Source organism: Acomys minous (assembly GCF_964271855.1).
Source record: "Acomys minous genome assembly, chromosome: 2".
In the NCBI taxonomy this organism is placed as follows: Eukaryota; Metazoa; Chordata; class Mammalia; order Rodentia; family Muridae; genus Acomys; species Acomys minous.
Window position 1 is genome coordinate 58,885,239 of NC_140484.1, and position 16,044 is coordinate 58,901,282.

Below are 16,044 nucleotides of genomic sequence, written 5' to 3' on the forward strand. Positions count from 1 at the left end.
TTCTGTAAAATCTTGCTCGCCCCACCCCACCCTGTGGTTTTGGAATATAAAATGAAAGTACAGGGCTGGAGAGATGGCTTAGAGGTTAAGAGCACTGACTGCTCTTCCAACGGTCCTGAGTTCAATTCCCAGCAACCACATGGTGGCTCACAACCATCTGTAATGTTATCTGATGCCCAGACAGAGCACTGTATAGATATATAAACAAATAAGTCATTTTTTTAAAAAGCTGAAAGTACAAACTCTACGCAGCATCCACGCCTTTCGGGAGCTGCTCCGCCTCACCGGTGACATCTCCCCTCTTCCACTCTCATTAGTGTCAGAGTGCTTATTCCAGAAATGTTTCCAAACTCCACCCAGGCCGAAGGCTCCAGCTTCCTATATATTTCCCCACACTCACTTTTGACTTTTTTTTTTTTCTTTTTTTGTTTTCCAAGACAGGGTTTCTCTATGTAGCCTAGGCTCTCCTGGAACTTGCTCTGTAGACCAGGCTGGCCTTGTGAAGGGGAGATAAACATGTTTTTGTTTTGATCTCACGTGTGCGCTGGAGAAGAGGGCAAGATGTTTACCACTTAGATGTGAGAAAGCAGGATGTTTTTTCGCATAGAAGTCGAACTACTTTGTGGGGGAGCTTGGTGAAAAACACCCTTTAACAGACTGAGAGGATATATATATGAGCCCAAAAAACAGGTGAGGAGGCCTTTGGTTGGGACTTGGGTTTTGGCTGTTCATCTCTGCTCTTCAAGAGGCTCCTAGAGAGAACTGCTCCAGGGAAAGCTTCAAGGCTTTAGACTCCACCTGAGGCTTGAGGTTCCAGCTGCTGCTCCCGGTTCTAGCAACAACTAACTTTGCTGGAATTGCTGGTCTGCTGAAAGCCCTGCTGACTACACCGGGGACTGATACCCTTAAGGTTTCATTGTAGTGTTCTTTAATATCCTTTGTTTGGGTTAGTCGGATTGTTAGGGAGGTAGGCTCGTTTAATAAGTTCACACTAAAATATGATCAGAAAATTGGGCCTACAGCCTTGAACTCACAGGTATCAGCCTGCCCCTGCCTCCTGAGTGCTGGGGCCAAAAGCATGCCCCACCACCACTTGGCATGATGGCTATTGGTTGCCAATCACAGGGCACATCTGTAGGGGATTGTTCTTGATTGGCTCATTTGAGGTGAGGAAAATCACCCTAAATCTGAGCCACGCCCTCTCATGAAGCCTGTATAAAGGATATAAACAGAAGCTTTGGCTTTTTGTCAGCTCACCCCCCTTCTCAGGCCAGTTCAGACATCGTGCTCCTGAGGACTCTCTCGTTGGTATTAGAGCCCACTTCCAGATTCTGACTGTGCTGAAGACCAGCCGAGCCCTTCAGCCTTGTGGATTGAACAACTACTGGATTCTTGAACTTTCTGTTAGGATGTAGCCGCTATCAGACCAACTGGACCACTCTAATTGTGTTTCTCTCTCTCTCTCTCTCTCTCTCTCTCTCTCTCTCTCTCATTTCTTTTTTTACTTATTTATTTTCTGTATATGAGTACACTGTCTTCTTGCACACCAGAAGAGGGCACCAGATCACATTATAGATGGTTGTGAGCCACCATGTGGTTGCTGGGAATTGAACTCAGGACCTCTGGAAGAGCAGTCAGTGCTCTTAACCTCTGAGCCATCTCTCCAGCCCCTCCCCCTCTCATTCTATCAGTGCTCTTCCTTTAGAGAACCCTGACAGATGCAATACCCCCACTCTTTAGTTGTTTCTTCCTTTGCCCCAAGCTCAGAGAACAGTAGCCCCCTGACCGCAACTCCAGCCCTGGGTTGCTATAAACTGTGTTCGAGACGTCTCATTTTGGACCTACTGCCATGGTAGCTTAGCCTATGCTAATACAGAGACCCTCAGCAAAAGTTTGTTGGTGATCTTTTTCTGTTTATATTCTATCTTAGCTTGAAATAAAGTTTGCTGGCTGTTCAAGTCTGATTTGAATTGCTTTCTTTTAATTATCAATTTTGCTTTTTTGTCTGTAGGGTCTATCCATTATCCTAACTTTTGCAGGACCAGGGCCAGAATACAAATAAAGGTCTTCTAATACTTGCTAAACACTTTAAAGTTATAATTCAAGGTAATTTACATGAACAAAACATCAGCTTTCTTTATTAAATGTAATGTGAATCTTCTCATCTTGTAAAAACACCTATTCCTAGCCTGGTGTTATGAAGCTAGTCATCTGCCACATAAGGAATGCCTCTCACGCAGGGTATGGTGGCACATGCCTTTAATCCCAACCCTTGGAAGGCAGAGGCAGATGGATGTTTTTGAGACTAGGAAACAGCCTAGCCCACCTGGAGGGTTCCAGGCCAGCCATGGCTGTGTAGTGAGACCCTGACACAAAACACACCTTGCATTTCACCGCTTTGCCCTCGATGGCTACATCTGCAATTGCTCTTTGCGGTGGTCAAGACCAACAGCACACGGCCAGCACCGGGGAAAAGGCAGAGCCGAGTCTCCCACCCTGGCCCAGGGTGCTGGGCACCCGCCAAGGGCACGCCACTTACGTGGTGCAATTGGCGATTGCTCAAGCCCAGCACAGCCTATCCTCCTCCCTATCCTGCCCTACCCTGCCCACTACACCTCCCGGCCTAGACTAGACCGTCCCCTCCTGCTTCCGTCGTCGCCTAGCCTGGGCGGAGCGATTCTGCAGGCGGGGCGAGTCTGTGGGCGGAGCAAGTCGTCTCTCCGCCATGGCTGCCTTGCGTGCTCTGCTGCCCCGAGCCCGCAGCTCGCTGTTGTCCTCTGTCCGCTGCCCAGAACTCCGGCGCTTCGCCTCGGGTGAGTGCGGACACCGGCGGTGTCCGTCACCCCACGTTGGGTGCACTCTCTACTCACAACCTCCGGCTGGTCCCTAAACCCCGGCCTGCACGCATCCTCACTTGGTCCTGGACTTTCTTGACTCCCTCTTCCACCATCCTGCACGCCCAAAGCTTGACTCTGAAGTACTCATGCCCACACCTAAACTCAGATTTCCTACAAGTGACTACCGATTCTCGCTTGAAGTTCTCCTACACTAGTCCATCTTCAGAGCCCCCACCCTCCCCCGCTCGCCTGACCCCTAACCAATTCCTTACCGCCCCGCTCCCCCCACCCACCCACCCGCCCCTTCAATCTGACCTCAGTCTCACTTTACAAGACCAGCCAGATCCTAGCACCTAGAAGCCCTGTCCGATGCGAGGGCCCAGGGTGTATTGGCAGCGTTTCAACTCTAGAACTTTAGTAAATGCCAGGACCTCTGACCGGCTGGGAGCGTACACGTTGGTTGTGTAGGAGATTGTGAAGGTAGGTTAAGCAAGACAGCCTGAATACTGGGAAAGGCTTGTCTATAGTGCCTCTCCTGTGTCCACTGCCTCCTCTGAACCTTGTCCTTCAGCCTGTCCAATCAGCGCAGCCCATACTGACACACCCACTTTCCTCCCTAGACTGCTGGATCGTCCCTCCCTTCCCACTCCTTGGCTGGACTCCCCTGCAACCATCCAGTGTTATCAAGAATTTTGACCCTGCCCCAGGGTGAGGGCTTCTCCTGAATCCCGCTCTGGATTGGCTGTCCACGATGGCAGGCATCCTTTTGTTCAGTAGTGCACCTCCCACTTAAAGTTAGTCACTCTGAATCCACAAGACAAGCACTGTGCTAAGGACCAAAACACCAGAACACAGACCCTCACTTTCAGGCTTATGTTCCTCCCCACAGGTCTGAGTTGGCCAGTCCTCCAGGTCACCTAGAACAAACTAGTGCATTACAGCTGCCTGTGTCCCTCCAGCTAACTGCTCCAGCAGGGCCTGGGCTCTGTCCTGCTCTCACCTGGTGTCATGGTCTGGAAAGTGCTGGCATATGAGAGGAGGGTGACTGTGTTCTGCGCTAGAGTCTTCTTTTATGTTGCTTTTATTTGTCTTTTGAGACAGCATCTTACTATATAGCTCTGGCTGACCTGGAACTACACTAGGCTAGCCTGGAACTCAGAACAATAATACACCTGCATCTGTCTCTCTCTTGAGTGCTAAGATTAAAGACCATGCCTGGGTAGATTGCAGCCACAGCTGCAACCTAAAATGGTAAGGATGGTACAGAGTTCTCTTTCTGTGCCTGTTTCCATGCAGAACTGATAGAAAGGATATATATATTTGTGTATATTATATTTGATAATATATAACATGCATATATATTAAAGGAAGGTTACTAGAGTGGCTTACAGGCTATGGTCTGAGTAGTCCAGCAAAGGATGTCTCCTGATAGAAAGGCCAAGAACTCGGTGGTTCAGCCAAGAGACTGAATGTCTTAGCCGTCTCCATTTGGTTTTGGAGCCCAGAGAAGTGCTAAAGCGATGAGGGCCTTCCATGTGTATTACAATCCTGAAGAAATTGATTCAAACACCAGAAAAATGCCTTAAGGATAGAGTAGATGCCTGGTAGTGGCAGTGTGCACCTTTAATCCCAGCACTGGGGAGGCAGAGGCAGGTGGATCTCTGAGTTTGAGGCCAGCCTGGTCTACAGCGTGAGATCCAGGACAGCCAGAGAAACCTCGCCTTGTCGTGGAGGGCAGGGGGTGGGCAGGGAGAATAGATGAGATGAACTTGCCATCTGAAGTGAGGGCAAGAAGGCAAAAAAGCAGAAGCTTCCTCCTTCCGTGTTCTTCTAAGTGGACTGCCACGAGAAGACATGGGGCCCAGACTTAGGGCTAGGTCATCTCACCTCCAAAGATCCATTATAAGAAAATCCCCTACAGGTGACGCCAGCTGCTTGGGCTTTAGTTGATCCCAGATGTGGAAGCAGTTGACCACCAAGATCAGCACCACAGAGCCTTTAATATCCTCACGGTGACAATCCCCTTTTGTCCTCTTGCCCCAGGTGCTAACTTTCAGTACATCGTCACAGAAAAGAAAGGAAAGAACAACAGTGTGGGGCTGATCCAGTTGAACCGCCCCAAAGCCCTCAACGCTCTCTGCAATGGCCTGATCGAGGAGCTCAACCAAGCACTGGAGACCTTTCAGCAAGATCCTGCTGTGGGGGCCATTGTGCTCACTGGTGGGGAGAAGGCATTTGCAGGTGTGCTGGGCAGCCATAGCAACAGACGGTAGGGGGTGCTATGGCCAGTGGGAAGCAGCAAATGAACCAGCTTCCCCGCGATGGGAGGGGTGGCTTAGGATAAAATTAACATGTAAGGGAAGTTGTGTGAGCTGGCTGTGGTGGCACGTATCTTTAGTCCCAGCACTCGGGAGCCAGAGGCAGGAGGATCGCTGTGAGTTCGAGGCCAGCCTGGTCTACAAAGTGAGTCCAGGACAGCCAAGGCTACACAGAGAAACTCTGTCTTGAAAAGAGAGAGAGAGAGAGAGAGAGAGAGAGAGAGAGAGAGAGAGAGAGAGAGAGAGAGAGGGAGAGAGAAGTTGTGTGGAAGATCAGGGTGTGATTTTGTGATTTGACCATTCAGGAATGCTCAGTTCCTTACTGGTCAGGTGAAATAACTGGTATAAGCCTGACCCTACTCTGAGTGTATTTGTCATCCTTGCCGGCCACAACCCGCAACATTACCTTCTTATGACAGACAGCTTGGTGAGTTGTTGGTCCGTGCATCAGCTGGTCCAACTGTTGTGGGAAGTGCCCCCAGGTCCCAAGCACGGGGACACAGGACTGAGAAGGTCTCTGATGTCTGGTCATTGAAACCTCACTTCGACCCTCCAGCTGGAGCCGACATCAAGGAGATGCAGAACCGGACATTCCAGGACTGTTACGCTGACAAGTTCCTGAGCCACTGGGACCAGATCACCCAGATCAAGAAGCCAATTATTGCGGCTGTCAATGGCTATGCTGTAAGTATCAGCCCCAGAGCTCTCCTGGGCCAGAGGAAGGAACTGTGCATGTGCAAATTAAGTAGAGCAAGGATCTATGTGTGTTTAAACGGCCGATGGTGTCTTTTGATAACTTCTGGGGTTTTGGTTTGGTTTGTTTTTTTTTTCCCCCAAGACAGAGTTTCTCTGTGTAGCCCTGGATGTCCTGGACTCACTTTGTAGACAAGGCTGGCCTCGAACTCACAGTAATCTGCCTGCCTCTGCCTCTCGAGTGCTGGGATCAAAGGTGTGCGCCACCACACTCAGCTTTGATAACTTCTTCAATGGAGGCTCCTCAGCCTGTTCCAAGATGCATTAAATAAGCTTTTCTGCTTCTGTTTTATTACTGGCTCTGCTACATGTGTGAAGGCTATGAGGACACTGTCTGCATGTCCCTGCCTCACTAGGCTGTTGAAAAATGTAGGGCTAGTTTAGCCCATGGGGGGGAGGGTGGCACATGGATTTAATATAATCCATCCCAAGTGGGACGGCCAGCCACACCCCTTCCTGCCCTTGTCCTCTGTAGCTGGATTTGAGCAGCTATGCCAGGCTGAGTTATTCAACCAAAAATATTTATTGCCTGGCCCTTTGCATAAAAGTCTACAAGCCCCTAGTAAGCAACATTACCTTTATATTTACCCCGCCACGTAAATCTAGTTTTGTTCTGCTAAGTTAACATTTGCTGTCTCATGGTTTCAGAAAAGTTCTCTAAGCAAATAAAGTTGTTTTCTGCCTGGGCTTCTCTGGTAAAGATCCACCTGCTTATAGGTTTTTTTTTCCCCCCCTAGCTCGGTGGGGGTTGCGAACTTGCTATGATGTGTGATATCATCTATGCTGGTGAGAAAGCCCAGTTTGGACAGCCAGAAATCCTACTGGGGACCATCCCAGGTAAGAATGTGTACGCTGTAACGCCTGGGTGTCAGCCCCATGGCTTGCATCTAACCACTGGCCACAATGGACAGCTCTTGTCTGTTCAGCTTTCTCTCTGCCAGCCCTCACCTGAAAGACAGAGCAGATGAAGCTCAGCACAGTCTGGGAGCCCCAGGCCACGCCCTACTCTTATCAATGTGCAGATCTTAAATCCAACAATGTCATAGAGTTGACACTGGCTTTTAGCCACAGCGGTTGTTTCTTGCTCGTGATCCATATATCTTTTTTTTCTTCTTCTTCTTCTTCTTCTTCTTTTAAGATTTATTTATTTTGAGCTGGGTGTGGTAGCACACGCCTTTAATCCCAGCACTTGGGAGGCAAAGGCAGGTGGATCGCTGTGAATTCAAGGTCTGCCTGGTCTACAAAACGAGTCCAGGACAGCCAAGATAGCATAGAGAAATCCTGTCTTGAAAAAAATCAAAATAAAAAGATTTATTTATTTTATGTATGTGAGTACACTTCATGCACACCAGAAAAGAGCATCAGATTCAGAAACCCTGTCTTGATTTAAAAAAAAAAAAAAAAAGCTTCTTTGTACACCAGAAGCTTGGGAGAAAGACTCATGACCTAGGGTTTGCACCAAAACTGTCACTTGTGAGTCTGGCTCTGCCCACTCCTGTGCCACTGGCATAGCGAGTCAGGTGGCCTCCCTGAGTTCAGCACATCAGACTGTGGCATTCTCACTCCCTACTGCCTGAAAAGCCCTGAGATGTTAGAAGGCAATACCATTGCCCTCTGGGGGCCACCTGTTAGACCTGTCAGGAGGAGGTGAACACTCAGAGAGAAAGGACTTGAGCCCTCAGGGAAGAGGCCACGCTCAGAGGAGGCCTCCACTGCTCTCTTTTTAATGCTGAGAAGGAACCCAGGGCCTCTTGCCTGCTAAGCCTTCTTCTTGCACTGCGCTGCATCCCGGCCCAGGGTTTCTTCGCAGTGTCACCTGACGAAGGGCCAGCTGAGACCACAAATCTCTCCCATGTAGGTTCAGGGGGTACGCAGCGACTCACTCGTGCAGTCGGCAAGTCCCTAGCAATGGAGATGGTCCTCACAGGTGACCGCATTTCAGCCCAGGATGCAAAGCAAGCAGGTAGGGTGTCTGATGTGTGAGCTGGAGGGAGGCTCGGGCTACGTCAGGTCTCCCAGGAGGTAACCAGTATTGGAGCCCTAAGGGTCTGGCTTTGGGTTATATATATATATATATCTTGAAATATGTTATGCACAAGAGAGTGGCAACATATGTTCAGGTTAGAAACAATAACAACATCTCTTCCCATTGCCCTTTGAAAACCCTTAAAGGCCAGCCCTTTCCCTGCCTTTGGCAGTGACCATAGTCCTCGGGTCCTCTGTCCCGTTTGATCCTGTAGACAGTATGGTCTGGGCAACTTAGGAGTGGAGTGACTGGAGCCTGGCAGTGGAGAGCACAGAGTCACCCACTGCCGAGGACAGCCATCCCTTGTTTAGGACCCAGAGAGCTGGCCTCTCGGTGTCACTGGGTTCCCGAGGAAGCTGGCAATGCTCTTTCTGCATGCTCTTCATACTTTTTCTATTTTAGGTCTCGTAAGCAAGATTTTTCCTGTTGAAACACTGGTGGAAGAGGCCATCCGATGTGCAGAAAAAATTGCCAGCAATTCCAAAATTATAGTTGCCATGGCGAAAGAATCTGTGAATGCAGGTAGGGCTCCGCTGGGGAGAGGCCACAGGACTGTATAGGTGACCTTGTGAGGTTCCCAGGCAGCAACGGGACAGTTCTCGGCATTGGAGTTTGCCATAGGGTTCCAGTTTTTGGTCAACTCAAAGGTCTGATAAGCTATTCTGAGGGTCTCATTATACCAGGAGCCTAGACTGGGCAGGCCTGGAACATGATGACAATGCAATGTCAGGCACAGAGGGAAGTCCAAGAATAGGGCCACAGCCCCTGAAGACAGAGGTCTGTGGTTCGTGGGAAAGCTGTCTCTCACGGGAAAGCTGTCTCTGGGGACCTGGAGTGAACGGTTCCCTCCTCAGCCCGTGCTCTGGGAATGCAAACGGGCTATAGCACGGGGCCTACAGAGACACAGCTCATCTGAGTTTTCTCCACCAGCTCCCTCAGCTCATGCAGCTGCTCTGACTTGCCTTCCTCAGAGCTGCCCCAGCCTTTTCTTCCTTCATCTCTTTAAATCTACTCATTTCTTTAGGTCACATTTTAATTTATTGAGTTGGTTTTCATGGTGCACATGTGGAGGTCAGAGAATAATTTGGGGGGTCAGTTGTCTCTTTCCCTGTATGGGTTCCAGAGAGACTGGATTCCAGTTGTGGTTAGGCTGGATGGCATGGGCCTTTATCCACTGAGCCATCTGGATGGCCCTGTTGTTTGAATTTTGAGACAAGGTCTCACTCTATAGCTGAATCTGCCCTCAAACTCTGGACCCACCTGCCTCAGTTGCTAGGATTGTAGGCGTGTGCCACCACATCCAGCGTGGGTTTCTCTTTTCTTAATCTATGTATGTTACTTATCACCATGTATGTGAATTTATATGTGTGTGTGTGTGTGTGTGTGTGTGTGTGTGTAGTGGTATTTGTGCCTTTTTATATGTGGAGGCCATCAGTGGCCATCAGATCTCTCAGAGCTGAAGTCACAAGGATTTGTGAGACACTTAGCTTGTTAAGTGAGTGTTAAGACCTGAATGGAGATTATAGTGGTTGTTTTACATTTTTTATTTTTGTGTGTATAGGTGTTTGGCAGCCTGTGTGTATGTATATCACGTGTGTGCATGGTGCAGTGGAGGACACTGGACCCCTCAGAACTGGAGTTACTGACAGTTGTGAGCCTACCTGTGGGTCCTGGGAAGGGAACCCAGGCTCTCTGCAAGAACATAAGTGAATCGTTTCTTAACCACTGAATCGTTTCTCCTGTGCCAGGAATGGAGTCTTAATGCAATAGTTTATCTCAGTGTTTGGAATGGCACTGTGTTTCTGCTCAGTGTCACATGCAGAGTCAGCTTGGGGGCAAAAGACATGACCCAGAAAGGCTGTTGCCACCTCCAGAGGGGACACCAGTCCTTCAGGGTTGCTTGCCAGCCGTGATCAGATGTATTGATGTCTGAAGAGCCAGCTGTGTGTGGAAGCACACAGGGTTCTGTCGAGGTCACAGCAGCAGGGAGTCAAGCGCAGGTCTTCCCTGGCAGTGCTCTGTTGGACAGTGTTCTCCACCGGAAAGGAAGACCCTAGCAGGTGCTGATCCTGCTGCCTCGCCCTTCTCTCCTGCTTCTCATCCTTTGCTGTGTTTCTGCATTCAGTTTTAGCGGCCACCCCAGGTCCTCTTGGCTGGACAGATTCTGCTGTTTGCCCTCCGTTCGATTTTCCCTTCTGATGGCCCTGGACCACCACCAAGGTGTTTGGGAGGCCTAGGAAGGCAGTGTGTTCCTGTGCCCTTGTAAGGAGAGCTGAGCCAGCATGGAGGCCACACACACAGCCTGCAGCCCTTTCTGTGGGTCACAAGTCAGTTCGACGTGGGTACCCCACATTCGACACGTCAGCTTGTGACCCCCAGGGTTTCTCTTTCAGCCTTTGAAATGACCTTAGCAGAAGGAAATAAGCTGGAAAAGAAGCTCTTCTATTCCACCTTTGCCACTGTGAGTACAAAGCATTCCGCTTGGGGTTCAAGTCGGCTTCTACTGCAGCTTCTGGGGATTTCCTACCACAAAAGGCCCCGTGAATTTCACCCCCAAGCAGCAGCCCCTATATTTAAAGTGGAATTTGTACCTGGGCACAGTAGTCCCAGAACTTAGGAGCCTGGGGCCAAGGAGAATTGCTTGAGCTCAGGAGTTTGAGATCAGCTTGTGCAACACAGAAAACCGGTCTCTAAGTATTATTTATCCTCTATGCATAAATGTTTTGTTTGCATGTGTGTAAATGCACTGTAGGTGTGTCTTGTGCCACAGAGACTGGGAAGGGGCACTGCATACCTTGGAAATGAAGTTACAGACTGTTGTAAACCACCATTTAAGTGTTAGAAACCAAATGCTGAGTCATCTCTAACCACCACCACCTAATTTAAAATTTTTACCCTATCTCTCTATCCGTCTGAGACAGGGTCTCTATTACATAGCCCTGGCTGGCCTGGAACTCACTATGTAGACCAGGCTGGCCTTAAACTTACAGAGATCTGCCTGCTACAGCTTCCTGAATGCAAGGAGTATGCCACCATGCTTGGCTGCAGTTCTCCGCTTATCATGTCCAGGTGTTTCAAAGAATCTTCTGATTGTCAGATGCATTATCCATTGCACCACTGGCCCAGCGCTGAGTGTTTTATATAAAAGGAACATTTAGGGATCTGGGGAGATGCCTCAGCATCTACTGCTATTCCAGAGGACCTGAGTTCACATCCCAGCACCCACATCACATGGCTCACAATCACCTGCAACTCCACATCCAGAACAATATCACACCTCTGATCTCTGTGCTGAAGCTGCACCTATCTTTACACACACACACACACATGCACGCATGCACACACACACTTATATATACATACATGCACACACTCATACATGCTCCTGTACACACAACACATGCACACACACATATGCATACACATACACACATGCACACACATACACTCATACGTGCTCATGTACACACATATGTATGCACACACACTTACATATATACACATGCATACTCATACATGCTCACGTACACACAAACACACACACTTAAAAATAAAAATTATTCTAAGTGGTTTGGGTTCCTAAGGAAGAAGTGAAGATTTTTGCACATAGTGTGCCCACTAGCTAAGGAAGGGGCGAGTGTGAAGCAGAATCCTGTTGCTACCCCACAGTTCGGTGAGAGATTCCCAATCTGACCCTGCCAGATCTGGAGGGGCTATGAGCTGGAGGAGTTCAGCCGTGCTTATGTCATAGCTCCTGGTCAATTGTGTCCTAGGTGGTAGAGAGTCCCCTGTCCCCAAGCTTAACACTGTTTGTAGGGAATCTCATCTTTCCTGGGCTGCAGGTGGGCCCACTGCAGAATCGCCACTGTCCTGATGATGAGCTCGAAGAACAGGCAAGGGGAAGGACATAAGAACACCTCAGAGATGCAGGCAGTCAGCTGAGGGGCTCAACAGGAAGATGCACACTTCACCTCTCCTCTTCCTTTTCCTGCCAGAATGACCGGAGAGAAGGCATGGCTGCGTTTGTGGAGAAAAGGAAGGCCGACTTCAAAGACCACTGAGAGCTGGCAGCTAGGCCTTGCGCCGCCCTGGAGAGGAAAGCTCAGCCTGTCGATTGAGAGGCAAATAAATCATCCAAAAGGGTAGTAGCGTAGGCCACAGTTCCTACTGAAGGTTTTGGGCTGTGGTTACAGCTCAGGTACTTGTGATGTGGCCTGCAACCGTCACCAGTTGTTGGAAGTCAGTCTGGCACAGTCTTCTAAATCAGCAATCTGGGAAGCTTTCAAGGTGTCTTGGTTTTTTTTTTTTTTCCTCTTTTAGGGCAGGTGCACATTTGGTCCAGCCACTCCCCTTTGCACTATTGGCAGCTCAGGATGTGGCTTCAAGAGGAATTAAAATTCCTCTACAATGTATACCATCAAGCACTCTCAATCAGTGTGCTGCCACCAGCTGCTAATTCTAAGCACGATAATTCAATGAAAGTGACTGCTTCCGTTTGATTTCCACTCACCTGCAGTTGTCTCTAGAGAATAAGTGTGTTTTTTAATTGTTTCTATTATTTTCTTACGGTTTCACTGTGTAGCCCTGGCTGCCCTGGAACTTGCTATATAGACTGGGTTGGCCTTGAACTCACAGAGATCAGCCTGCCTCTGACTCCCAAGTGTTGGGATTAAAGGTGTATGCTACCACACCAGGTCTATTTGTGTTTTTAACTTCATCTTTACCACATACTGTAAAAGTAGCTTTTATTTGCCCGCTGGCCTACACGCCTAATCCTGGAAGCTTCTAGCCTCCATACAGTCTAATCTAGGCCTAGAATGTTTCCAGCCCCTGAAACTTAACTGCTGAGTAAATAAGCTCACCCTTTCTTGTTCTTACTGAGCTCTGGGCTGGCTGGTTCAACTCAGCTGTCCTGGCTCAAACTCCTCTCCAAGTCGACTGATTCAAAATGGCTTCTCTGAATCCCTCTGCCTGGCTTCAAACTAAATCTAGCAATTTGTTCTAATCTTCTGGCTCCTCGTTCTCTGCCTCTTTCTTCAGCCTCTCTCTGTAAAACTCTCCCAGTAAAACTGCCCCTTTTCTCAGTGTCTGTGTTGCTCCCTTAACTATAGCTTCCTCTTCCTTTCTTCCCTTGAGAGTTGGGCATAATATTCTGTCAAATCTCTCTCTGGTTCATCACTTTTTCTGCCAATCAATTAGACATGGGCGCTTCCTTCTACAAACCTACCTTCACTGTTTAGAATTAAAGATGTGTACCACCACACCTGGACCTAAGCTTTTTTGTTGTTGTTTTTTGTTTGTTTGTTTGTTTGTTTGTTTTTGTTTTTCAAGACAGGGTTTCTCTGTGTGTATTCCTGGCTGTCCTTGACTCACTTTGTAGACCAGGCTGGCCTGAAACTTACAGGGATCCACCTGTCTCTGCCTCCCAAGTGCTGGGATTAAAGGCGTGCACCACCACGACCTAAGCTTTTCTTTACCTGAAACTTGCTGTATACCAGCTGGCCTTGAGCTCAGGGATCTGCTTGCCTCTGTCTCCTGGGATTAAAGGCGTGTGCCGCCACCACCCAGCATGCCTGCATTCCAGCCGGATCACACAGACCTAGAAGGTCTTTGGATGTGATCTCTTGCCAGAGCAGCCACGTTCTGAATTAAAATTCCTCTACAGTGTACACCATCAGGCACTGTCACATCAGTGTGCAGCCATCCCCACCATCTGTCTCCGGGTCTCTCGTCTCTAGAACTTCATCTTCCGTTAGACACTGGCTCATTCTTACTTTCTGTAAGAGTGGGGTGACTCGGGTACCTCCTGAGTGGCAATAAGAGCACTTGTCCTTTCCTGTTTCTTGTTTCACTTGCACAATGCAGTGAACAACATCCCTCACCGAGCTCCTCTGTTGAAATCTTACCCCTTACATGATGATCTTTAAATTCTAAAAGTTGGGTGGGGCTCATGAGGGAATTTGTAAGGCCCTAAGGGAGCTCTTGCAGTCCCTTTTCCTATGAGGATGAAAAGGGGATGAGCCAAGAAGTCTGTCTTCCCAGGACAGCAAATCTACCTTGCTTTGGCTTCCAGCCCCCGGAGCTGTGAGAAGTAAAGCGTTGACTTGTAGCACGTCAGAAGCCTAAGCTAAGACAAATATCCTCTGGGTTTGTTCATGCTACAGTACATTTGTTTAAAACCTGATGTTTTATGCTGAGAACATGCCATTCGTTCTCACAGTCCTGTGATAGATACTTACCTTTGAAGCCATCGCTCAATATGTATTTGTCATGGGCTCCTAAGGGCAAGCAGTCCTGCTTGAGCCTTGCAGATGACTGTGACTGCAGTTGTGTGCCACCATCCAGCCAAGTAACACATATCAACAGTGCCCAGGGTCTCACTGCCTAGGCTACAATGGGTAGGAGGACAGTGACCTTCTATAGTAGCCCTAGCATTTTTCCTGGAATGTGACTAGGATCCCAAGATGTGGTATGCCCAGAGCTTCAGTGTGGGGAAGTGACAGCCCATTTGCTGTGGCAGGAGGACATCAGGGCCATTCTGCAGCACCCTCAGTACTAGCCAGTTTCCATATGCACAAAATGCATTTAGTGGAGAAAGGTATTTTGTTTGGTTGGTTTGGGTTTTGGTTTTTCAAGACAGGGTCTCTCTGCATTAGCCTTGGCTGTCCTGGACTCACTTTTGTAGACCAGGCTGGCCTCGAATGTACAGAGATCTGCCTGCCTCTGCCTCTCAAGTGCTGGAGAAGGTCTTTAATCCCAGCTCCCAGGAGGCAGAAGCCAGTAGATCTCTGAGTTCAAGGCCAGTCTGGTCTAATTAGCAAGTTTCATGCCAACTGAGGCTATATAGTAAGACCCAAGACTCAAATAAACAAGGGGGTTAGGGGTTTGGGGAGGATGAGGCTTGAGGCCTACCTAAACTCCCGATTAAGGTACACATCATAGCCAGGCACGGCACTTGGGAGGCAGAGGCATCAGCGTCTCTTAGTTCGAGGCCAGCTTAGTCTACAAAGCAAGTCCAGGACAGCCAAGGCTATACAGAGAAACCCTGTCTCAAACAAACAAACAAACAAACAAAAGACATATCACAGGAGCTGGAGAGATGGTTCAGCAGTTAAGAACTGGCTGCTCAAAGCTGGTCGTGATGGTGCAGTGGATTTCTGTGAGTTCTAGGCCAGAATTGGTCTACAGAGTGAGTCCAAGACAGCCAGGGCTACACAGAAAAACCCTGTCTCAGAAAAAGAATAAAGAAAAGAACTGGCTGCTCTTCCAGAGGACCCAGGTTCACTTCCTACATCCACATGAAGGCGCCAATGTGGGATGACCGCACCAGTTCCAGGAGATCCGACACCCTTACCCAGACATCTATGCGGGCAAAACACCAATTCACATCAAAGTAAATCTTTTTTTAAAAATTATTTTAAATTATAAAAAAATACATGTCATAACCAAATATTTAAAGTTTGTTATGAAGTTACTACACAGCCAGACCGTGGTAACTGGTATGGTCACTATGTCCTGTCATTAAAAACAACAACAACAACAACAACTCCCTGTCCTGGGAGCCAAGCCTCAGGACCTTTCTCCTGGAAGAGCCCACTCTCCCCCAGCAGAGGGCACTGGCTCCCCTGGCACTGGAGTTACAGTTGTGAGGCACCGTGTGGGTGCTGGGCATCAAACCTGGGTCTTCTGGAAGAGCAGCTGGTGCTCTTAGCCACCGAACCACCTCTCCAGCCCCCATGTTCACTTACGAAAGCTTCCAGTCATTGATCGACCCACAGAGCCATGTGAACAAGCAAAGGAGGTGGCCACACAATGGGGGAAAACTTGGAACTGAGGTAATTGATTCATTAGTTGTTTGTTTTATTCTGTTGTTGTTGTTGTTGTTTCTTGAGACAGGGTTTCTCTGTGTAGCCTTGGCTGTCCTAGACTCACTTTGTAGACCAGGCTGGCCTCGAACTCACAGAGATCCGCCTGCCTCTGCCTCCCAAGTACTGGGATTAGATGCGTGTGCCATCATGCCCAGCCTTGTTTTATTCTTTAACTTTTAAAATCCCGTGTGTATGTTGTCCCTGCGTTTTTGTCTGTGTACCACATGTGTTCTTGGTGACTC

The 16,044-nt window shown here is 48.7% G+C and overlaps 1 protein-coding gene across 1 annotated transcript; it reads left to right on the top strand.

Moving 5' to 3' along the window:
• The first annotated feature begins 2,659 nt into the window (after positions 1-2,659).
• Positions 2,660-12,624, top strand: ECHS1 (enoyl-CoA hydratase, short chain 1). Its single transcript, XM_084755652.1, has 8 exons — positions 2,660-2,813; positions 4,881-5,078; positions 5,712-5,839; positions 6,646-6,745; positions 7,767-7,871; positions 8,337-8,456; positions 10,328-10,395; positions 11,930-12,624. The coding sequence occupies exons 1-8, from the start codon at positions 2,726-2,728 to the stop codon at positions 11,993-11,995; spliced, it is 873 nt and encodes a 290-aa protein (XP_084611778.1). The 5' UTR covers positions 2,660-2,725; the 3' UTR covers positions 11,996-12,624.
• The last annotated feature ends 3,420 nt before the right edge of the window (positions 12,625-16,044 follow it).